At 49.2% G+C, this 23,583-nt stretch overlaps 1 protein-coding gene across 2 annotated transcripts in view; it reads left to right on the forward strand.

The window, feature by feature from the left end:
* ASPM (assembly factor for spindle microtubules) overlaps positions 1-23,583 on the forward strand; it is a 1,022,684-nt gene that overhangs the window by 138,676 nt on the left and 860,425 nt on the right. For both annotated transcript variants that reach the window (XM_069641523.1, XM_069641524.1), the window contains exon 7: positions 14,097-14,342. In XM_069641523.1, the coding sequence (XP_069497624.1) occupies positions 14,097-14,342 (246 nt within the window). The remainder of the gene's footprint in view (positions 1-14,096; positions 14,343-23,583) is intronic.

A 23,583-nucleotide genomic window follows, 5' to 3' on the forward strand; every position in this document is an offset into this window, starting at 1 on the left:
CGTCTTTTGTTTCACAACGCTGGTTCGTTACAACATAGGGTACTTAAGTTGAGTTATTCTGTACCAAGTGAATGGGTTGTTTTTAGTGTATTTTACGTGTGGTTTTGAATCGATAGAAGTGTTGTGTTTTATAACAGATGGTTTAAAAATAAATGTACTTATATTTTTTACCTGAAACCTTGAGTCAGTGTTTGCTTGAGTCACAGTATTTGTGGTCCCTTTGTGTAATCTCTGCTACTGCTTCTATACTCTTGAGATGGGCCTGGCTGCTCCGCTACTGCTACCACTTTAACATAGTAGTACAGGCTTGTACCAAAGGTGAACTTGTATTACCACTTGTAGTCTTAATTGTGTGTAGTGGTCCCTAAGGGCACTGCACAGGATTCTGCCCAACATCCCTTATTCTTGGAGCATGAGTATTCTCAGTGGCAGAAGGAGGATCAATCACTAGGATCTAGTGACGAACAGACAGTGTCAGAATAGGTTCTTGAGTAGCAAAAGTCAGTGTTCCTTAGGAAGACTGGGCAAACAGGTGGGTACTTTACTGCTAGAGTTAGAAAAGGGTCCAGGTGCTTCACAGAAGACACCCTAGCAGGATTCTTGCAGTGAGACTGGGTGCATTCGATGAGAGGCCTCCCCATCACATAACACCGCACAGCTATCCTAACAGACTTAAGGTAAGTACATACCCAAGTGAACAAAGTACCTCTGCATTGAAAAAGATTTTGCAGCAAGAGAAGTTCAGGATCTGCAGCCAAATACCCAGTCAGTGGATTCCTTGTTGTGGTGACTGAAAACGAGACCTCAGAAGGAACTTTGCAGCATGGATCAACGGAGAAGGTTGTGGACAAAGTTGTCTCGTGGCTGAATGGGGTTCTGCGGATTTGGCGCCTTTTCAAGGAGCACAGAAGAAGACAGAAAATCGTGGTTTAATTTTTCGTCGTTAACAAAGGTCCAGCACACTGTTGGTACTTTTCGGACTCAATTCGTGTCTCTGGCGATATACCAGGATTCCCACGAATTTTCAGTTAAATATGGATTTCGGAAGACCATGCAACGCACAATGGCTCGAGGTGCCAGGGTATTGGGGTATTGCAGCCCTGCAAGTTCGCAGCAACGCGTGGCATGGCTCAAAATGCAGGTCTGCTCGATTATAGTGGGTTTTGACGGGCTCTCGGTCAAGGTCGTTGTTTTCGGAATCCCCAGGTTGATTGGAAGGAAGGGCTACTGCAGGCTCCGGTTACACAGCAGGCTCTCCAGTCGCTGGAAATTGTTTCAGCTGCTTTTCCTTAATTGTCCTCTTCGGTTTTGGCTCCAGTGGTCGACTTGTCTTCAGCTCCCAGGTTCGCAGTATTTAACAGGAAGAGCAGCACAACCTCTGTATTTTACAACAAGGGGCGGTTTGGTTGTCCAATTAGTGCAGCCAGCCCCACACTGGGATTTGTCCCTATTCAGGCAAGGAGGAAGACAAAGGGCTGTGGAGTTTTGGACTCCTCCCTGTTTTCCTGCCCTCACAGACAGACTTCAGCCTGGGCGGGGGAGTCCAGGGGACTCCCAGTGAAGATAAAAATCATGCAAAGGAGTTTCCCACCCTGGAAGGAAGGGTAAGGAACAAGAAACACTAAAATGGCGAAAAAGAAGACTGGGGCCATTTAGGTAAAATGAGAACCCTTGGGTGCCTTTATTGCAGCTGTGCACACATCCAACTGTAAAGGTGTACCACATTAATACAAGGTATCACTGCCACCAGTCATTGAAGATAAGCTTGTCCCTGTAACAGAATTGTTAGTTTAAGTGTGAAAGGGGAACATTGTATCTCCCCAGCACTCCACATAAGGTGGTGTGCTGGTTTCACCAAATAACATGTGAAAGGGATCCAAAGATCCTTTCTACCCTTGGGAACAGCAGTTCTCTCAAGGTTAGCCAGATAAAGTTTAAAAAAAGGGGAGCCCCTACAGCAACCCAGCAACAACAAGCACTTATTGCCAAAAAGTTGTTAAAGAGGATAACTTTAAATAGACACTATGGAGAGTCAAAAAAATGACACCCATAAAAAGAGTTAAAGATTCTGTAAGTGTGGAAAAAGGTTCCCACTCACATAGGTATTAAGGAAAAATACCCACTAGTAAAGCAAAAAAGTTCTGGGGTTGACCCAGGTCAGGAAGATTTACCAGTTCTATGAAAATCTTACCTAACACTGAAACCCTATGAACCACCCAATGTTACTCCCTGCTCAAACTAGAGTATTACCTGTACTGTAACCTTCCGAAAACCCCAGACCACCACCTCCATTTCCCTCCCTGCCCTGATGTTATCCCCCACCCTCAATCCCCCGAAGCCCCACTGCTTCAGCGCTCTGGGCTACAGGGCATTTGTTCACAGCATGTGTCCCGCCCAGAGCTGAACGGCCCACCCCACTCTGTCCCCGGGCCTCTCTCCTGCCCCCCCATCCCCCATTCTGGACATCACCCTATTGCTGATCCCCCTCCACCAGATCCGGTTTAAATCTGCAAAGCGTCCCATCCTCGGACACTCCAATTCTGTACTCATTGCTTCTCTTCTTTGATGATTCAAGAATGTCCACCTTGGAGGGTGCTACTCCCCCTCCACACCACCTACCCCCACACCCCTACCTTCCCTAGGGTGTGGTGCCCATCGGTTTCCTCCCATGGGGGCCCATCCCCTGCAGCCCTTGTTCTATTCAGTCCCAGGCCTCGGTGGATCATGGAGCACCCACGACCTCTCTTTTTTAATGACTCAACTTTGCTGTGAATAGAAGCATGTACAACCGACCCTCTCGCCCGTTTCACCTGCAGGGCGTTGTCTGGGAAGATATTCGCATGCTCTGTCCTACCTTTCCTCCTGGCAACCTGGAGGATGATGTCCCTGTCCCTATAGTGGAACACTTCTCCAAATACATATCATTGCCGTGTCTTTGGAAGGCCAGTTATCTGAATATTTGCCCTACGGGGATGTAACTTCAGCATCTTCCACCCTCTCCTCCAGGATCCATGATTTTGCTTGCAGCCCCTGAAGCTGCGTGTGTAATGTCTGCGCTGTATCCTCGAGTTGGCTGATGCGGTCCTCGGTCTCCCCCACTTTTTCCAACACTGTTCTAAGGTCCGCCCTGAGCAGATTCACTTTCACAATCTCCCCCCCGCCTATCTTCTCTTACATGCTATGCCTGGATTCTGTCACCGCGCGCAGCACTTGCTTCATCAAGGGCTCTTCTTCACCTTCTGCTGCCGCCCCTCCAGTCTTGGAATCCAATTCTCCTGGTGGAGGGTGAAGCTCCCCTGCACCCTGGTCATCTAAGTCGGCGCATAGCATTCCATTTTGCTCTGCACAGGCTTCTTGGGCTTTTCCTTACCCATTTTTGCAGTCCACCAGGCTCACCCCCTTTTCCTCCTTCTGCTTCCTCGCCGCATCTCCCAGTCTGTCCTTGTGGGGTCGCCTGATGTGCTCCCTCGCTCCCCAGAGGCTGTCTCCTCCTATGCCGTACTGTCACTGAGGTGGTCTTCCCAACAGCCCGCAGGCCCAGAGCCCCGTGAGCCAGGGGCCAGCCCCTCTGTCCACTAACTTCCTCCTGTTCGAATGGCCTTTCAAATTCATGATTCCCCTCGTAGACCGTGCGCTAGATATCCTTGGTATGTATGTTCCCCAGCTGTCAATGGGATTATGGAGTGCTCTACAGTTGTCACTTACTGTGTTGTATATCCTATATCAAGGATGGCCTTGCAGTATTCACACTCCATTGCCCACTGTGAGTGTGAGGTGCATTTATGTCTGTTTGAATACTCTGTGATCAATAGATCACAACACTGAACTCTCGTCCTGCGGCCCCCTTCCTTAACGAGTATGGCCTTATGGAGCACAGGTCAGCCTTGCTGTGTCTGTATCATAAAACCTGCCCAAGTCACCCGTTGGAACGCCTCTGCCTTCCAAGGGGGTGGGGGTTGGTTGGGTGAAGGATCTCTCCACCTGTCAAGATGTGCCAAGGCAGTCCTCCTCTCTGCCGCCGCGCTGACATCGCTCGTACAATTATCGCCACTTCGGCCTGGGTCAGCTAAACCCCTCCCGCTGACTTCCTCTCCGGCACAGGCCTCCCCAGAGGAGCCAGCCACGCTGTTGCCATGCGCTCGCTCCTTATCCATCCCCTCCTCGGGTCAGCCCCACGTGCAGGTCAATGGAGTCTTTCCTTAGTCTCCCGGCCACCATGTTTCCCCAACACCTCTGTCTGGGTTCTCCGCTCTGAACTCTGGGACTTTTGCTCCATCCCTACGACCCTGCCAGCCGCGTGTGAGCTACAGTCCCCTTTGATCCCAATGGGCCAGATGCCACAGCCTCAGTTCCGAAATGGATTGAACACTGTGCGGGCCTCAGCCACTGACTCCGACTTATTTTCAGGCAGATTACACTGCCCTTGCTTCCGTGACTCCTCTCTGCTCACTCAGACACAAAGAGCAAAGGGGGGGGGGGTCAGGAAGCGGGGACAGGTTATTTACTGGATTATTACTGGAGGTTGGCGGGAGCTATGGCTTAAGCAGCCATCTTGCTCCACGTCCCCTGGTGGTCGAGGTCACAGGTCTATCTTAGTCCTGCTATGGAAAATGTAATCCTTTATGGATTTTTGTAACTGGCTACCGACTAAAGGAAGGGAGGAGAACCCTATTTGCAGTGTCAGCTAAAAAGCAAAAATAATACCATAACCTGAAGAAGAGGAACCGGATGAAGAAGAGGTCGTGGAGGAGGAGGAAGAGTTCTACTCCAAGGAGGAGATTATTAGAGAGAAGGATGAAAACCTAGAAATCGACCCCAATGACTACACCATGTCGTCCCTCAAGATAACAGAACTTTGTACCTCATCCTCTTACTTAGGACCAAGTATTATATTCTGACCTACTAACAGCAGCAACAAGGTTTTAACATTCAAATGCAGGAACCACAAGAAGAGAATTACTTAATTGAGGATGTTCTCAAAGAGATCAGCATCCCTGGCTATCGCATTATTAAAAAATATAGTCAAGAGAATTATGCCTTTGAAGGGATTGGTTCCTCAGACGTATTCCACAACTATGACAGGTAATCACCACAGCTGTGCTGCTTCGGAAAATGTTCGACTCCTGCGTTGATGACGTCGATACGCTGTCCTCGAGGGCCTTTGTTGAGCCAAAGTCGCTGGATGTTAGAAGTAGGACGCAAGACGTCCGTAGCCTCAGTTCTGTTTTTTCCGCTAACGTGTTTGCTTCCGAGATCTCGGCGTGCCTCGGTTCTTCTGAGGTATCGATCGGTTCTTACGAACGTGTTTGTTGGAAGATATCATGTCGTCTTCTTCTACCCCGCGGTCGGGATTCAAGAAGTGTCAGGACTGCGGTTCCAAGATCGTCAATTACGGACCCGCACAACGCCTGCCTCTGGTGCCTCGGTGAGGACTAAGCCACGGATGACTGTGACGATTGCCCATCGTTAACATCGAAGGCCTTGCGGGAGTGGAAGAAGCTTTCTGTCGGTAGGGTTTCCAAGCCCCGAAAGTCGAAATCCTCTGGGTTTTTGACCGACTATTCGAGAGGCGACTCTCCGCGTCATCGGCATAAGTCCAGGGGGTCTCAATCCCGGAGTGGTTCCCACCATTCCACTGCCTCTTCGAGGCACTCGAGGCGCAGTTACCGGTCGCCTTCCCCGTCCTCGTCTGAGGACTCCGCCCATCCGCGGGTTGCTTGTCCCAACACTCTACGCCTGCGGAATGGGATGCATTTCTTACGGAGATGATGGCGATTTTCCAATCGCAGGGCTCCGTTCCGTCAGCGCCTTTGAAAGAAACCGGCAGGGAACGTGCTGGGGCCACTGCTCGCACGCCTTCCGGGTCGGGTGGTCGGCGCGATCATCGGGAACCTTCGAGGTCCCGATCGGACAAGGTGGATCGCTCTAGCCATGCCCTCTCCAGGTCCCGGTCCTCGACGCCCTCAAGACCGTCGGAGCCTGTGAGGTCTTCGAAGAAGACGTCGACGCCATTGGCGCCATGTCCGTCGAGGGACTCTAGAGCCTCCGAGGAAGTCATCGGCGCCGAGGCCATCAAAGGACACACTTGGGGCACCGCCCTCGAGGCCTGTGTCAAAGCCATCTGCACCACACTCTAAGTCTATGCGGATTCTGTCGACGCCCTCAACGCCTTTTGTGGAGGCTTTACTGGAGGTACCCCGTGCATCAGTGGTAACTCCAAGGAAGGCCCTGAAGAAGTCAGTGAGGCCTGTACTTGAGCCTTTCCTGTGCCCTCTTCCAGGGATTTGTTCCAGCCTCTGTATTATATTTCTGAGGTGGAGGAAGGGTCTGAGGAAGGTTTGGTTCCTGATGAGGTTCTTGACTTATTATCTGCTCATAGCCAGATGGAAGACCTGCATCAGTCTTTGCACGACGCCAGTGGTCTGGACACCTCTCCGGAGGTAGAGTTCGGTAGGCCTGAGCCTTGCACGCATGCAGAGTCCTCGTACCGGCGGCTAATGTCGAGGGTGACAGAGTACTTGGGGTGGTCTGCACCACCATTGGATTTTCTACAGGATAACCTGACAGATTTCTTGGACCAAGGTCCACCAACTGACCCGGTACTGCCATTCCATATGGCCTTGCAAAGAAGGGTGGCAGCGGCTTGGACTGCTCAGGAGAGTCTCCCGGCAGTGGGTAAGTCGTTGCCAAAAAAGTACCGCCCAGCCAGTGGCGACCCCGGCTACTTGTCCATGCACCCTACTCCGGAGAATTTGGTGGTGCATGCGGCTACGGCCCCAGCAAAACAGGCGTCGTACTCTACCATCCCTCCTGATGGGGACGACAAAAGTTTTGACGGTTGGACGAAGAAAGTCTTTTCTTCAGGGGGTATGGCTTTGAAAGCAGCCAACTCCGTGTGTGCCTTAGCACATTTCACTCACACTCTGTAGAATTGTTTTGTTAGCTGCTGAACATATTCCCGAAGTGGAGGAACGGGATTGCTTTCTTGCCCTTGTACAGGATGGCAAGGATGCCATGTGTGAATCCGTTCAATCGGGTCTGGACGTGGCAGACTGTTCCAGCCGGTCCATGGCGGCGAGCACCGTGATGCACAGATTTGCGTGGTTGTGGAAGTCTGGGTTTGCTCCTGAAGTACAAGCCCGGCTTCTCAACATGCCCTTTGATGGTGAACATCTTTTTGGCAGCAAGGCTGACGAGAGCCTTGAGAGGTTGCAGCCCTCCAAAGCTGCAGCTAAGTCGTTGAGCGCTGCAGTTCGCCAACCCCTGCCTTGTCGTCCTAGGGAATAGCAACGGAGGGGAGGTTCCTTTCGATACTACTCTACCTTTGGAAGATCGAGGGGAGCTGCAAGTCAAAGGGGCCAACGTAAGAGTAACAGAGGTGGAAAACAAGGTACTTGAGGTGCAAAGCCGCTCGGGCAGTTGCCTCTTTGCCCTCAGGCACTGCCGCAGCCGCTTCAGCTCAGTCATGAGGCCATGTCCCATGGTTCGCCGGTTGGGGGAAGGCTGGCGCAGCATCTTGTAGAATGGCGTGCCATTACTTCAGACTTGTGTGGTTTGAACAAGCTCGTCAGGAAGGACAAATTCAAGATGGTTACTCTCTCTCAAGTCCTCCAGGCCCTTCAACCTCAGGACTAATTGGTGTGTCTCGACCTCAAGGACGCTTACTGTCATGTGCCGATTCATCCCAATCACAAGAAGTACCTGAGGTTCGCGGTTGGCGACTCACACTTTCAGTTTCGGGTCCTGCCGTTCGGATTGACCTCCGCCCCGAGGGTTTTCACCAAGCTCATGGTGGTGGTGGCAGCGTATCTAAGGAAAGGGGGGATTCACGTCTACCCCTACGATTGGTTGATCAGGGCGCGCTCTCCCGAGCAAGTCCTGGATCATCTGTCAGTCACCTGCCACTCCCGTCACAAGCTGGGCTTCTCCCTCAACTTAAAGAAGACGCACTTGACGCTAACCCAGCGGCTCCAGTACACCGGTACGGTGCTCGACACATCCCTGCGGCAGTGTTTCCCTCCCCAGGTGAGGGCTCATCACATTCTGCAGATGGTGCACAAGTTTCAACATGCCCAGAGTCTCCCAGCGGTCGAGTTCTTGAGGTTGCTAGGCCTCATGGCATCCTGCATTCTTCTGGTGCCGGAGGCCAGGCTGCGGATGAGATCTCTGCAGTGGGCTCTCAAGATGCAGTGGTCACCGTCATCCGGCAGGATGTCTGATCCCGTTCAGGTCGCAGAGGATCTCCTGTGGTGGGCCGTCGAAGGGGGCTCCATTTTGGCTACCCTGGCCGGAGGTGACTATGGTGACGGATGCATCCCTCACGGGATGGGGAGCTCATGCCAACGAGTTGACAGTCAGCAGTCATTGGTCTCCGTCTGAGTCCAGACTCCATATCAATCTATTGGAGCTGAGGGCCATCAGGCTAGCTCTGAAGGCTTTTCTGCCGACTGTGCGAGGGAAGAATGTCCCGATTCTGACAGAGAACACAGTGGCCATGCACTACCTCAAAAAAAAAAAGGGGGGGGCGGGGGCAGGGTCACTTCCTCTGTGCAGAGAGGCGCTGCAGCTCTGGTTCTGGGCCATCCAGCAGGAAATTTCGATCTCGGAAGTTCATCTGGCTGGAGACGAAAACGAGACGGCGGACGCTCTGAGCAGGCAGAGCACGGTCTCTCACGAGTGGGAGCTGGCTCAGGAGATTCTTCTGGAGATCTTCGCCCTTTTGGGGACCCTACAAGTGGATCTCTTCAGCACCAGTGTCAACTGGAATTGCGAGAAGATTCTGCTTGTGGGTTTTTCCTCCAAGAGGAGCCTTAGGGGACGCGTTCGTAGTGGAGTGGTCCTTCCCACTGCTGTGCGCGTTTCCTCCAGTCCCCATCATTCCGCAAGTGCTGTGCTGCGGAGGTTACGGAGGTTCGGTTCCCGAATGATCCTCATTGCTCTGGCATGGGCCCGGAGAACGTGGTACCCGGACCTTCTCGACTTGTCCATCTGCCCTCCACGCCGTCTTCCCTACCGAGACGATCTGCTCTCACGGGAGGGGGGGGGGGGTCAGGTTCTCCATCCAGAGATCAAGTCTCTCAACCTTCATGCTTGGCTTCTGAAAGGTTGAGGTATAAGGATTGGGACCTCCCTGAAGACGTGATGGAGGTGTTGCTTTCGGCCAGAAGGCCTGCAACAAAGTCCCTGTACTGTTGCCGTTGGAGAAAGTTCTGCGACTGGTGCAGGGTTCAGATTGTGGATCCTTATTCATGTGCCATTCCTGTGGTTTTCTTTTTTGTTTTCGTTAGCCCACAAGGGCCTGCAAGTGGGTACCATTAAAGGTTACCTGGCGGCGCTGTCCATATTTAAGTGCTCGTCTGAGGAGTGTTCTTATTTTAAGATTCCTTTAATTTCTCAGTTTCTGAAAGGGCTCACTAATGTGTTCCCACCGTCACCTTTCCAGGTGCCCGGTTGGGATTTGAACCTGGTTCTAAAATTCCTAATGGGTGCTCCATTTGAGCCTTTACATTCTTGTCCTTTGAGACTGTTGACCTTTAAAACTGTATTTTTAGTTGCGGTTACTTCCGCTCAAAGAGGGAGTTGCAGGCACTATCTGCTAAGCCACCCTTTACAGTGTTTCATAAGGACAGGGTTGTCCTTGGGGTTCGTCCTTTTCTTCCGAAAGTTGTGTCAGAATTTAATTTAAGCCATAAAGTCACTCTTCCGGCGTTCTATCCTCCTCCACATCCTGGTAAGGAAGAGGAGAGACGCCATAGGTTGGATCCTAGGAGAGCTTTAAGTTTCTACATCTCCGGCATCAGAGTGGACGATCAGCTCTTTGTAGGATACGCTGGAAGGTGTTTGGGACAAGCTGTTACTAAGCAGACTTTGTCTAGATGGATTATTTTGGCAATTTCTGAATGTTACCGCTTGGCGGGTAAGGATCCTCTGGTAGGCCTACGGGCCCATTCTACTAGGGGTGTGGCTGCCTCTACTGCTCTGCAGAGTGGTGTTCCCATTCGCAACATTTGTGAAGCAGCCACATGGGCCTCTGTCCATACTTTTGTTCAACACTACTCCACGGATTCTATCCATGGGAAGGATTTGGCCTTTGGCAAGGCGGTCCTTTATTCTGCATTTTAATTGGGCATTCTAAATTTCTACATTATTTTCCCACCTCCTTATGTTGGTACTGCTTTGGGAGTCTGTCATACATGTGGAATACGTCGGAGGAACCAATCCCTTCGAAGAACAAGTTACTTTCTTACCTGGTAACGCTCTTTCGATGGGATGTTCCGACGACTTATTCCACATCGTACCCTTCCAGCCTGCCCCGCTACAGAATTTCTTATGTGATTGCAGCTTACGTTTCCGCAAGGCCTTCTGTAGTCCTACTGGCAGAAGATTGGCGCCACACGTTCTGGGAAAAAAATACAACTGAGGCTACAGGCGTCGTGCGTCCTACTTATAACATCTGGTGATGTCGGCTCGACGGAGGCCCTCGAGGACAGCGTATCGACGTCATTGACGCAGACGCCGAAAATGTTTCGAAGCTGCACAATTGTGGTGATTACCTGTCATAGATGTGGAATACGTCGTCGGAACATCCCATCGAAAGAACATTACCAGGTAAGAAAGTAACTTGTTCTTCTCTTACTAACCTGGTGTAAAAAAAGGCCCATTAAAACAAGAATTGAGAATAGATAAAAATCAGCACCTACTGACCTACATTAGAGGCCAGCACCAAGTAGACTCCCTTGTAGCAACTACCAATAGGACAAAGGAGGGGGGGGGGCGCACCTCTTTTAACAAGAGAATTCCCACCAGACAAAAAAGCAAACGCATCTATGCTTTTGGGAGAAGAATAGCTACATCTGCCTCACATGAAGTTGAAATTGCTAATGGCGAGGTATGATCGGGACCAATGGGACAAAATAGAATGGCTTACTGATTAAGCAGCTGAACCAATAAGATGAGCAATAATAAAAATAGCAGCGAAAAAGAAAATACCTCGCACATTGTAATAAAAAAAATCACTGGATGTACGTCAAAATAACGCAAGACTAAAAGATCTAATTGTGACATGCTGAGGCCCACTGTGCCGCATTTTGCAATTCGATCTTGCTGTTTTTTGCATTTGTGTGCCTAATGTGGGAAAACCATGTGTACAGTCTTCTGGATACAACCTTTTGGGTCGATACCCTGGATGTTGCAGGGATACCAGGCAGAATTAGAATTATTACAGGGCTAACACTTATAAGTTTGGCTCAGGGACTCCAACATGAAACACAGATCGACCTCCTGGAAAAGCCAGTCGAGGAAGACTGCCTGTTCGGGACAGCTGTAGACTAAGCGCTAGAGAGAGCTAGAAAAGAACACCCTTAAAAGTCGAACCCAAATTTCAGGGAAACCTTTCTCACAGAGGGGACGTTTTGGAGGCAGTCTGCCCTTTCGGACACAGTCCTACACCACACCAAGCCAACACCAATTGCACCAAGGTAGCTTCACATTCCAGAGCAGCCACACTCTATGAACAGGTAGTTACTGACCCAATGCTTTGGGCAGTCCACATGGCAGAGGGCAAACCTCTCGAGCCAGGATCTCCAACCAATAGATTGCGAGCCACTGCTAGCTTGCCAGAGGCTTCCAAGTAGCTCTTTGCGTGGGACATCAAACGGAGCACTGTGGGTTTATTTTTGTGTCTAAAGTCCCTGGGCTGCTTCCTCTGGCCCCTCCTTTTTCTGCAAAGCAAATAGTTAAATACTGTGTGCATAGAGAGAGGAGAGGCTATAGCTGGGTTTGACTTGCTCACAGAGGTGTCCCAACAAGGGGTTAACTATCGGTTACAAAAGTAAATGGGAAATGTGTGTTGTGGCATTGTAGCCAAGAGGTGTGAACGATGGCTGATTAGAAAAGTAAGGGTTGAATACATCCGATTGCCATGTGAAATAAAGCTGGGGCTGTGATTGTTTGTCTCACTGTGTTTCTTTAGATTTATTTCGATTAGCATTACTTTGCAACCGGGTAATTGTAGGCTTTCAATCAGAATGGGGAAAACTTTGCTGCAGTTGTAGCCCGATTTTGGAGCAGTCAACCAGACACCTACCGTTGGACTGCTGCTGCACCCAGCTTTGGCAACACCAACTACTGTGTTTTGGACCCCTGCATTGAACTCCACTGGGAAGACCTGAACCGGATGCCTTCCTTCGCTGGACCAGTGGGACCAACCCATGTGAAGCCCTGCTCTGCATTCATGACTGTTGCAAGTTGATGCTGAGTCTGCATTTGGCCTACACTTGAATCCAACTTGTCTGCAGCTTTGCCCAGGCTCCTTCCTGGCTCATCACTGTAGCATTTGTTACCATCCTCCCAGCTGCACTGGGACTTTGTCAAACTGCTGCTGCCATCTCACACAATGAGGAACGGCCTGCTGGAACCTGACGTTTGATTGTGCTTTTCTAGAGGGCCTACTGACTCTGGGTCACACCAGTAGCTGTTTCAGTCTGCTACTCCTCAAGTCCTCTGCTGTGGAGCTTAATTCGAGCCCCCTTTGCCCCTTCCTAACAGAGAATCCTTGAACCCCACCCAGCCTTTCATTCAAGCCTATTGTGAGCCTCTCTGTTCCCACCAACCTCTCTGTCCCATGGTGTTGCCAGTCAGAGTCAAAAGGGTCGAGATTCCTTTCCTTTTTGTGTACCCCTATCCTAATTGACTTGTCCTGCACAGAATGGCCTTAAGTTAAAAGTAGCTACTTTACCGGTGGGTCAGGGGTCCTCGTTTTGTCCTCTATGTGCTTCAGGCTGGAAATCCACCATCTCCATAGCTGCAGGACACTGCCCCTTTGATACAGTGATTATTTTCAAGAACTACTTGGATAGGTACGCGTGTGATGGATTCAACTAAAAGAAAGTTAGGGTGGACTTCTAAAGTTTTGCTTTTGATGCCCACATATTTGTCGCCTGCCTAACGCTGATAAAATGGTTCACATTCCACCACCCTACTTTAGACTTTTTCAGTGTACATTGCCAAACAGAACTGTTTTAGAATATAAAGTGGTCAGTTAGGTTACAAAAATACATGCTATTCCTTTTGCATGTTTTTCGAAAGTATCCATTCCTAGAGAAAGCTACACACTGGGACCTTCTTCAGGGCTGTAGTCTTGCCAATCTTAATTGATTATGGAGTCAATTCATACCATGCCTAGCCGCTCGACTCTGCTACCATTTAATAGTTTGATAAATGGTAACAAACTGAAGTTTAAACTGGTTGCACCTTTATGTTGCTCTGTCAAAACCACCCCTGCTTGTAGGCTCTGAAAACCACTCTAAATTAGGAGCCAATGGTGGAAAGCTGCAAAAAGGAAAAACATTACTAAAACCCTTGAAACTATTTGGAGAAGTTGAGGGAGTGGCATCGGATAGGTAGGTTTCCTTACTAGAGGGAGACCCCTGAAACCATATCGTATAACCCTGAAATCTTTACTTGGATCAATGCCAGAGGGGAGCGTCGACCCATAGGCATTATTCATAGTCAATCCTATAGCTACACTGTGGTGGGGCAGGGCCAGTCATTCTTTTCGAGTAGAGCGCGATCACATCACTTTCCTAGGAGAAATTGACCTTCCTTTCTAGGACCTTCCTTTCTAGGGGCCCTGACATATTTTAGTATTTGACACACTTGGCTAAGGACACTCCTAAGGAAAATGTACAGTTTCAATTTAGATAAATCCCTAGACCTCCTACCCTTCCTGCAACTGCCCAAAAAAAATAGTTTTTTATCCTAACCAATATTTACTTTGTCATGTTTTGTTGGTCCAACATATCCTACATAACATTGCAGTAGTGGCATTTTCCGGGAGATCTTTGAAGGAGTACATGGGCGCTGAAAATATGGCCACCCTGTCATACTCTGTTACTAGATGGGGGTTAGGGTTCAAGTGTCTTCAACATGGTGTTGATGCCAAACAAGCTGTTGGTGATCGGGGTAAGACGGAACATTGAGAGAAATGTGGTTGCTTTTCCTTTTAGATGAATATGGGAGCCAGTAGAACCGTAAAGCAAACTGTTGCTCATCTCTGCAGCTTAAAATTTGAAGCATTGTTAAACTTTTATTTTCAGTGAATGCAGCTGCTGTCATATTGGGAGCTGAAAATCATCACAAAGCCAGTGTGCCTAAAGCGCCCTCCAAGGAGGAAGTGTCTCTGAAGGCGTATACTGCCCGGTGCCGGTTGAATAGACTGCGACGTGCGTCTTGTCGTTTGTTCACTTCTGAGACTGTGGTGAAAGCCATCAGGAAGCTGGAGATTGAAATTGAGGCAAAACGCTTGTTGGTCCGAAAAGATCGACATCTCTGGAAAGATGTTGGTAAGTTGATATTGTATGTTTCTTTTAATTTGTGTATCTTTTTACACTTTTAAGATGATCGAAGATATTATGGGTAGTGTGAATAGGAGTCCCTCACTCCGATCATCAATCCTGCAAATTTTCTGAACTATGATTCTAGTGTATGCCCATTCACTTAACTTTTTTCATTAGTTGGAGTACATTCTGCAAACATGGAATGCAGAACTTGGGTTGGTGGTGTGTACTTCTAAGGGATAACTAGCACTTTTATGATAGTCTCTCTAGTTGGTGCCTGTTTGCATTTGACAAGCATGACCGTACATACTTTTACATACATTTTATATCTATTTCTTACTTTTAAGCCTGACATTTTCCAAAATACACTTTTGGCTTCACCATGTTAATTGGCTTGGCTTTCCGTTTCTCGCAGTTGAGCCTGGTGATTGTGAGTGCTGTGACCTCACTATTGCAGCTACATTTTTTTTTTTTTTAATCAACCTGTTTTTATTGATTTGTAATATTGGTAACTGTTGGGTAAGATTTTCCCTTTAGAGCTAAATCTACATCACTTGTGAGAACACCAGAACTTTTTGTTGGGCTGGTAGATTATTTTTCCCTATACCTGAGTGAGTGGAAACGTTTTTCCACACTTGCTTGTACTTTTATTCTTTTTATGGGTGTCGTTTTTAAGACACTCCATAGTGTCCTCTTAATTTCATCCTCTTTATCAACTTTTGGTATACCCTTTTATTGATACAGGGTTGCCCTGTGGGGCTCCCTTTTACTTCGTTGGGCTAACCTTGTGAGAACTACAGTTCCCATGGGTATAAAAGGATATTTCTATCCCTTCTACATTTTGTTAGATGAAAACCAGAAAACCCGATCTCATGTGGAGTGCTGGGGAGATGCAATGTATCCCCTTTCTCACTAGCACTGTAACCATACTGTTACAGGGACAAGCTTCCCTTAGATGACTGGCAGCTAACCTTTTTACAATGTCGGTGCTCCTTTACCGCTGGCTGTTTACACAGCTGCAGTAAAGTCACCCATGTGTACCCATTTTACCAAAATGGCCCCAATCAAAAAAAAAAAAAATATTTTTTTTTTTTGCACTACTTGTCCCATCTTGCTTTCCCCTGCCCTCCAGGGCAGGAAATGCCTTTGTGTGATTTCGATCTTCGGCAGGAGACCTTGGTCAAGCTCTCCCAGGCTCCGGAGTGTCAGTGAAGGCAGGAAGTGAGGAAGGAGATCAAAACTCTGCAGTCCTTTGTCTTCGAGCCTGCCTGTGAGTTTCCAGTTCAAACTGGGAGGCTGGCTGTCCTGAAAGCACTGCCAACCTCCCTAGTCTGTTTTTAATTTAGTTTTTTATTTTTATTTTTTAATCTTGATTTATTGTTGGCATGGCAGTTGGCAAATAACTGACCTATTGTTTCAAACATTTGAGAGAAACGTATTCTAATTCAGTTCAACCTTTAACCATAACAGTCTTTCACGTTGCACACAGTTCTTATTGTTTGTCTAACCCTCCTCTTCATCCGAACGGTTTGTCGATGTGTGTAGTATTCTCTAAGTGGGGCCCAGATGTCCTTAGGTCTGGATTGGGTTTGTATGCCCTGCACATACATCTCCGTGTTTTCTTGGGTAAGTACCAGGTTTCGGAGCCATGTTTGGACCGTAGGGAGAGACCTAGACTTCTATCCCAGAAGTATGTGCCTCTTGGCTACTGCTCCCGCCACAGCAAACAGTCCACAGACTTTTATCGAGACCTTTCCAATATCTCTTAGTAAGTATTTTAACATCTTCCCAGAACTGGCGGATCAGTGGGCACTACCACTACATATGGAACGCGTCCGCTGCAATCGTTCCACATTTGGGGCAGGCTGCTTGTTTGGATGGATCGAATTTGGTGGTCTTTTTTGGTGTAATATGTAGCTGGTTTAGAATTTTGAATTGTATGAGGCGGAAGTTGGCATTGAAGGAGATAGTTTTAGTGTATCTACAGTAGTGTCAATTTTTGCTCATCAGTTTCTATACTAAGGTCTTTCTTTCATTTGGATCGCATCGTGTTAGCCGAGGGGGTGTGTGCTTGTACCTCCCTGTATATTTTGGAGATGCCACTCTTGAGCCCTGCCGGTGTTAGGATATCAGCAAGAAACGGATGTACAAGAGGTTCCTCAGGGAACGACGGCCAAATTGCTAAGGAAGCCGCCTTCAGGCGGTGGTACTGTAGTGTCGGTTAGGCCGATGCCTATTCTGTCCTGAATTTCAGCAATTGTGATAAAACGGCCCTCCGGAAAGAGGTCGCCCACTTTGGCTCCGCGTTCCGGGTCCCATCGTTTCTGCAGAGTACGGTCCATGGTTGGTTCTAGGTCCGGGTATGCCCATAGTGGGGCATGTGGCCAGTATGGTGTAATGCATTGGACTCTCTTCAGGATCTGCATCCATGCACGAACCGTGGACGTCACTGGTTCTGCCCACACCCTCTCTTCCTTTACTTTAGTGAACATCATACCCTTAAGGTATTTCGGTGCCGCTGCAAACTCTTCGGCATGTATGTGTGCATATTCAGTGTCCTGGGACCAATATCTGGCAAACTGGGCTTGGGCCGCATAATAGTGTAGTAGGTAATCCGCCGCTGCCAGGCCCCCTGTCTCGTATTCGCACATCTTGGTCCATCTGATCCTGGGTGTACTCCGTCCCCACACAAAACGTACACTACTTTTCTGTATAGCTTAGAAGAATTTACGACCCGGCCAAATGGGAATGCCGCTCAAGAGGTATAATAATTTGTGGATGATCACCATTTTTAGTAGGGATATTCGGCATACATGGATAGCGGTAGTCTCGCCCAGAGGTTGAGCTTGGTTTCCAGCTTTGTTAGGAACGGACCATAGTTGTTGGAGTAAAGCGTGTTCTAATCTGATGCCAGCATGATCCCCAGGTATCAGGCAGTAGTAGGTGACCAGCGAAACTGGGTAGTGGCCACCGATTGTGAGGTGGATTTGGTTAATGGTATTATTTCAGATTTGAGTTGGTTGATCTTGTAGCCGGAATATTTTGTAAACTCTACGATGTCTTGCATTATCGGGGGAGATGTGTATCTGGGTCTTTGATGTATAACATAGTGTCATCAGCGTAGAGTGAGATGAATTGAGGTTTCCCCATGATGCGTATCCCCCTCCATGCGTGTTTGTTCCGCAAGAATGCCGCCATTCCCTCTATGGTAAGCGCAAATATCAGCGGGGAGAGGGGGCAGCCCTGTCTTTTACCCCTTTGTAGTCCAAAGCCGGCAGAGAGGGTCGTGTTAGTCATGACTCTTGCTGTGGGATTATGGTATAATATCTGTATACTTTGGATGAATCCCAGGCCAAATCCCATCTTCTGGAGAATGGCATACATGAACTTCCAGGAGATGGAATCGAACACCTTTTCGGCGTCTAGTGTCACTGCAACTGTCTTCTTTTTGGGGTCCATTTCAGATGAGATTGCGAAATATCTGCGGAGGTTTAGGGCTGTGGAACGGGAGGGTATAAAGCCGGATTGATCTGGTTGAATCAGTTTATTCATATGTGGATTCAGTCTGTTGGCGATGGCTATGATTTTTGCATCCACATTGATGAGAGATAGGTGCCTGTAAGAGGCGGGGTCTTGAGGTTTGTGGTTTCAGCAGGACGGTGATTATGGCCTTGCGTAAAGACAGTGGTAGGGTTCCTCTCTCCAGGGACGACTCCCATACTTTCAAGAGCCGGGGGGGCCAGCTCTGTGACGAATATTTTGTATAGATCTGTCGTAATGCCGTCAGCTCCTGGTGCTTTACCCATTTTTAGTTCTTTAATTGCTTGGGTTATGTCTTCCACCGACAGCAGGGTGTCTAATATCACCATGTTCTTGTCTGCAAGCTTTGGAAGTGGATAAGATTCCAAGTGTTGCTGAAGATCTACGGGTGACTTCTGGTCCCTGTTTTGGTATAGCTTGGAGTAAAATCGTAGGAATAACTCCTTAATCCCCCCTCTGATCCATGAGCGTTGTTCCATGTTCATCAGTGATGCTGGTGATGTGGCCATGACCCAGTTCCGACCTGATAAGATTAGCTAGGAGTCTGCCAGATTTGTTTCCCTCTCCGTACCGTTTGGCTTTCATGGGTCGTACCATTTAGTGAACTTCCTGGTCAGCCAGTTTGTTAAATGTTACGGTGGCCTCCTGTAGGGGGGGGCTAGGGTATTTTGCCCTGGTGATCTGGTATATGCTTCTCCTGCCATTTTTATGCAGACTTCAGTCTGGGTCAGGGTCGAGCGGATCTCTTGGAGTCTGCCATGTACCGTGGCGATCAGATGTCCTCTCAACCATACCTTAAAGGTTTCCCATATTGTGTGGAATGATGACACCGAGCCCTCGTTGCTTTCAGAAAAGTTGGTCACTTCTGTGCGAAGTGACTCCACAAGCGCCTCATCACGTAGGAGTTGCGGTGACATTTTCCACGTTCGGGGGCTCTTGGGTGTAGATCCAAATTGGATGTCTAGTATGATCGGGGAGGGGTCTGAGAGGGTGCAGGGTAATCTGGTGCATTCCTTAGTTTCCTGGATACATTCCGTGGAACATAGCCAGTAGTCGATCCGGGAGCTCGAACCATGAACATATGAGTGGAATGTAAACTCTTTGAGATGGGGGTGTAGCTCTCTCCATGCATCAGCCAACGGTATTAGCCGCATGGCATGTTTAATGGTTGATGCCTCCTTCGTATCCTTTCTGTCGCTTGTTGTTGTTCTGTACTTCTCTGGATCTCGGATGGTATTGAAGCCCCACCCCATATCACCTTCGCCTCTCCTATTGGCAGTATCAGTGTTAGTATCTGGTGGTAGAACTCTGGGGTTTCAACGTTAGGGCCGTACGTATTGAGTTCTATTATGTCCTGTCCTTGAAGCGTCCCCCATATTATTATGTATCTGCCTTCGGGATCACAGTTAGTTTTGGTTATGACGAAGTCTGTTCTTTGGTGGATGATTGTTGCGACCCCTCTGGATTGTGAGGAGTAGTCAGTGGTAATCACTTGTTGACCCCAGGTGCGGCTTAAAGATGTCACTGTCTTCAGTTGCATGAGTCTCTTGCAGCAGTATTATGTCGATTTTGTGTCTGGCAGCATATGCCATGACTTTGCTAGGTTTGATTGTATTAGACAGGCCTCTTATATTCCAGGATAAGAACCTAGTGTTCACCCTCCTTTCCTGCGTTGCCATTCTTTCCACCATGTAAGATGTGTGTTGCGACTGTGATGGCCAAATGTCTCCCAGATTTTGCCATGCCAGGTTTTCTATATAACTTAACATAGTCCAACAGTTCCCCACCCCGCACCCAACGTGGGGTAGCTTCCCGAACCACCCTCCCTAACCATCTCCCCAATCGGGCGGTGTATCCCTCATAACTACTTGCAGTACTGCAATAATGGAGGTGGCGTGTTCCGTCGCAGTCTCTGGGCCGCAGTCTTCTAGACTGACGTCTCCTCCTTGGCGTACCTCCCCCTGTGAGTGTTTGTGTAGGACCATCTGGGAGGCTGGTTCTGCATCCTGTAAGTTGGCATTCAGCTGTTCTTAGTTGTATTGGGGACATTTGATTTGACATATCTCATGGCTTCGTCTGGTGTCTCAAAAAAGTGGGATCTGCCGGCATGTTGAATGCAAAGTTTCGCCGGATACATTGTGACATAGACGAGCTTTCTTTCTCGCAACACCTTCCTTACCCCGTCAGAGGTGCATTTGGCAGATTGCACTGCCGTCGAGATCCGGGTATATGTGCACAGGAGTGGAGTCGTACAACAGCAGGGCTTTTTCCTCACGCAAGTTTCAGGATCAAATCCCGGTCTCTATAATTCAGTAAGCGTGCAATGATGGTCCGGGGAGGGGCCCTTGGTTTCGGGGGAGGTGTCAGCGCCCTGTTTGCCCTTTCCACTAGGAATTGGTTGGAGAACTGGTTATCTGGGAACAATGTGCGGAGCAGCTCCTCAAGGAAATGCTTCATGAGCATGTTCAGTTTCGATTCGGCTACTCCGACCACGCATATGTTATTACGCCGTGACCGCGATTCTAAGTCTTCGTATTTTGCCTGCAGGCTCTTGATGTCTTTATGGATGTTCTCTGTCCTTGTTGTGTGAGGTGGTCGTATCTTCTAGGGTACTCGCTCTCCCCTCCGCCTCCGAAACTCTGGCGCTGACCTTCCGTATATCCGACCGTATGGAAGCTATACTCATGCCGATGTCATCCAGCTTGTTGTTAATTGCTGCGAACCCCTTCTTCATTGCCGCCATGTAGGGGGCCATGCATTGCTCAGGTGGTTCCGTCGAGAGGTTCTCTAGGGGTAATGACTGAGTTGGATCTGACGTGTGGGTAGAGGTAAATGTATCTATGGGTCCTTTCTTCTTGTTTTTGGATCCTCCGCCCATCATGCGTGCAGTGGTGTCCCCAAATCTGATATGTAATTGTGCTATCTGTTTGCTTTTGTGGTGCTGTGCTGTCTTGAGATGGCTGAATGCTGTACGTACTGCACCACAATAGGAGCTTTCAGCAGAGGTTCAGTGTACGTTATTGGTCGCGGGGCTCTTGTTGCTTGCAGATTCCCCAACAGGAGATGTCCCTGTATGGTGGGGGTGAACAGGTGGAGCGCGGTCCCCAATCCGGGGCAAGGGCCCAAGCCAGCGTGTTATGGGAGTGCTGTGAGGCAGACCGAGTGCTGCAGCTAAACCCAGCTCAGACCCGGTGGTGCCTCCACTTGCACAGTATCAGTCTGGGCCCGGGGCTTTGTGTCTTTGCATGGCCGTGCAATGACTTGGTAACCTTCTGCTTGATAAGTGGAGAGGGCTGTGGCCCTGTGTTGTTGTGGCCGTCTACCCAGAAAAGGCACGCGTGCCCCAGGGGTCCCGCACCAACGCGTAACTTCAGTGGGCTCCAGGCGTGTCTCGCTGCTCCACGATCCAGAGGTGTGTGGCCAGTTACATAGGAGGTATGTCGCTGTGGAGGTGCTCCCTTCGTATGCCTCTAGGGAGCTCTGCAGCTTTGCTGTTGCCGAGGAGCGGGCATGCATGGCTAGTCTCTCCTCCCCTCGTTCCGTGCTTACTTGGCACCCGCTACAACCCGGGTCAGGGTTTGGCGGCCTCAGTGACGGAGGCACTCCAGAGTCGCCGGATCTTTGCCCTGGTACTCCGGTCTGAATGGCCACAAGGGGCTGGTCCGGTCGATGCAGGCAGCGCCTCCCTTCCTCATCACAGCCCGGGCCCTACGAGATGCAGCGCGAGGCCTCACAGGTGCTGGCGCAGCCCGCCACTAGCAAGGGGGTCGATTCTTGCAGAACAGGGCCGCGTTATCGGTGGATATTCAGCCCAGTTGTGCCCCCAGGTCTCAGCTCCTGATATTCGGGGAGAAAGCGACAGTTGGCAACGGTAGACTGCAGGATTCTTCTTGTAGGAGTTTGCAGGCTGCGGAGCACTCGGCTCAACACACCTGCCCCGAATGTTGCATGTCTGTTTGATTGGCTGGGTTCCTGCAGAAGTCTGATCCTGGAAGCTGAAGTAGTCCACCAGTGGACCTGAATCCGATGAGGAAGATGAAGAAAACCTGTCTGAGACAATTTCCAGCAGCCGGAGAGCCTGCTGTGTAACCAGAGCCTGCCTTCCTTCCAAACGACCTGGGGACTCCAATAACCCTGACCCAGAGCCTGGTGAGATCCACTAGACTCAAGAAGCCCTGCATTTAGAGCCATACCACATTGTGCTGCGACCTTGCGAGGCTGTAATAACCTAGGACCTCGAGCCATCGTACAGTGCATGGTCTTCCGAATCAAGCTGAGACTTTGATGGCATCCTGCTGGACCTCCAGAGATGTGAATAGAGTCCAGAAACTCCTCTCACCAGACTGCTGGACCTTGCAAGTGACGAGAATCCAATCAACGATATTCAGTCTTGTTCTGGTTCCTGAAAACTACACCGAAACCACAGAGCCGCATCCAGCCGTGAAGTAACTCTTGCCTGGAGCGTTCTCTGTTGATCCCTGCTGCAGAAGCCCATCCATTGTCCGGTCTTTAGTCTTCATGACCAGGAATTCAGCGACCAGGTTTTTGGCAGCAGTTCCTGAAGTCTTCCGCACCCCAACCTCTTCTGTGCTCAGTAAACCATGTGAAGAACCTCTTGCCTAGTGTTAGTGAGAATTCTCAGAAAAGTGCTAATTCCCTCTACCTTAGAGACCCCGAGCAACTTTGCTAGATTTTGAGGACTTGATTTTTTTTTTTACCTGGACAGAGAGACTTTTTTTGTTTTTTTTTTTCTTCACACTCATGTATTTTAGTGCGATTTCTGAACACTGTTTCTTTTGGTTATGGAGTCTGATAAACTTCATAGGCATCATCTTTTACATTTTGTCACACAGTACCTTCAGTGCAGTGGCACCGTTAAGTCTTCCAGATTTCCCGAAGGTTTAAATACCTTCTCTGGGATAAACTACGGTTTCCCAGAGCAGTAAAGTGAAATTGGCTTTACTAACGTTTATCACTTTCCAGACCCAGCATACACTATCTTACATAGGGGTGCTTGAAGGATTACCTACTATCCCCTTTGTATAGCTTCTCATGTAACATTTTTCTGTCACCCTTTCCTCGATGAATGGCTGATGGCAGTAGTTTTACTTTTAACTACTGTGGTGTGCATTTACCACGAGCTGCATTTGTCAAAATGGCCCTGGTCGTCTTTTTTTGCCATTTCTTTGTGGAAAGGTCCTTCTTGAGATTTACTTTGCCCGCCAAACCTGGTTTGTTCGCTTTGCCTTTGGCAGGATTCACGAGTGAAGCCAGACTCTGGCTCCAGGGTGTCTTGGGTGGGCAGGAAGTGAGGTAGGTGCCCGAAACTCTGTGCTTAGTCTCCCAGGAGACCCAAATGCACTCTGTAGTGATTGGCCGGCTGACTGTCCGGCAAGGACAGCCACCCTGCTGGGTGACTGACAGCTAGGCTGGAATGAATGGGAGAGAACTGAATAAAAGGCAAGGCTTTTGGCTTGGAAGGCAGTCGACCACTGGACGAAGGAACCGAAGAAGAACTTGAAGAGGACGCCTGGTGCAACTACTGGACTGTTGGTTTGCCCGATGAAGCCCTGCTGCTGTGCTGAAACTCCAAATTCGTATCGACAGAGAAGCCCCTGCAAGGACGACTTCTCTCCTTGAGTTTGTGGGACCAATCAACTCCAAAGTAAGCCACCTGGACATTCTCTCAAAGCTGCTTGACTTTCCA

The sequence above is a fragment of the Ambystoma mexicanum genome, chromosome 1q (genome assembly GCF_040938575.1).
Source record: "Ambystoma mexicanum isolate Mex_15411 chromosome 1q, UKY_AmexF1_1, whole genome shotgun sequence".
NCBI lineage: Eukaryota > Metazoa > Chordata > Amphibia > Caudata > Ambystomatidae > Ambystoma > Ambystoma mexicanum.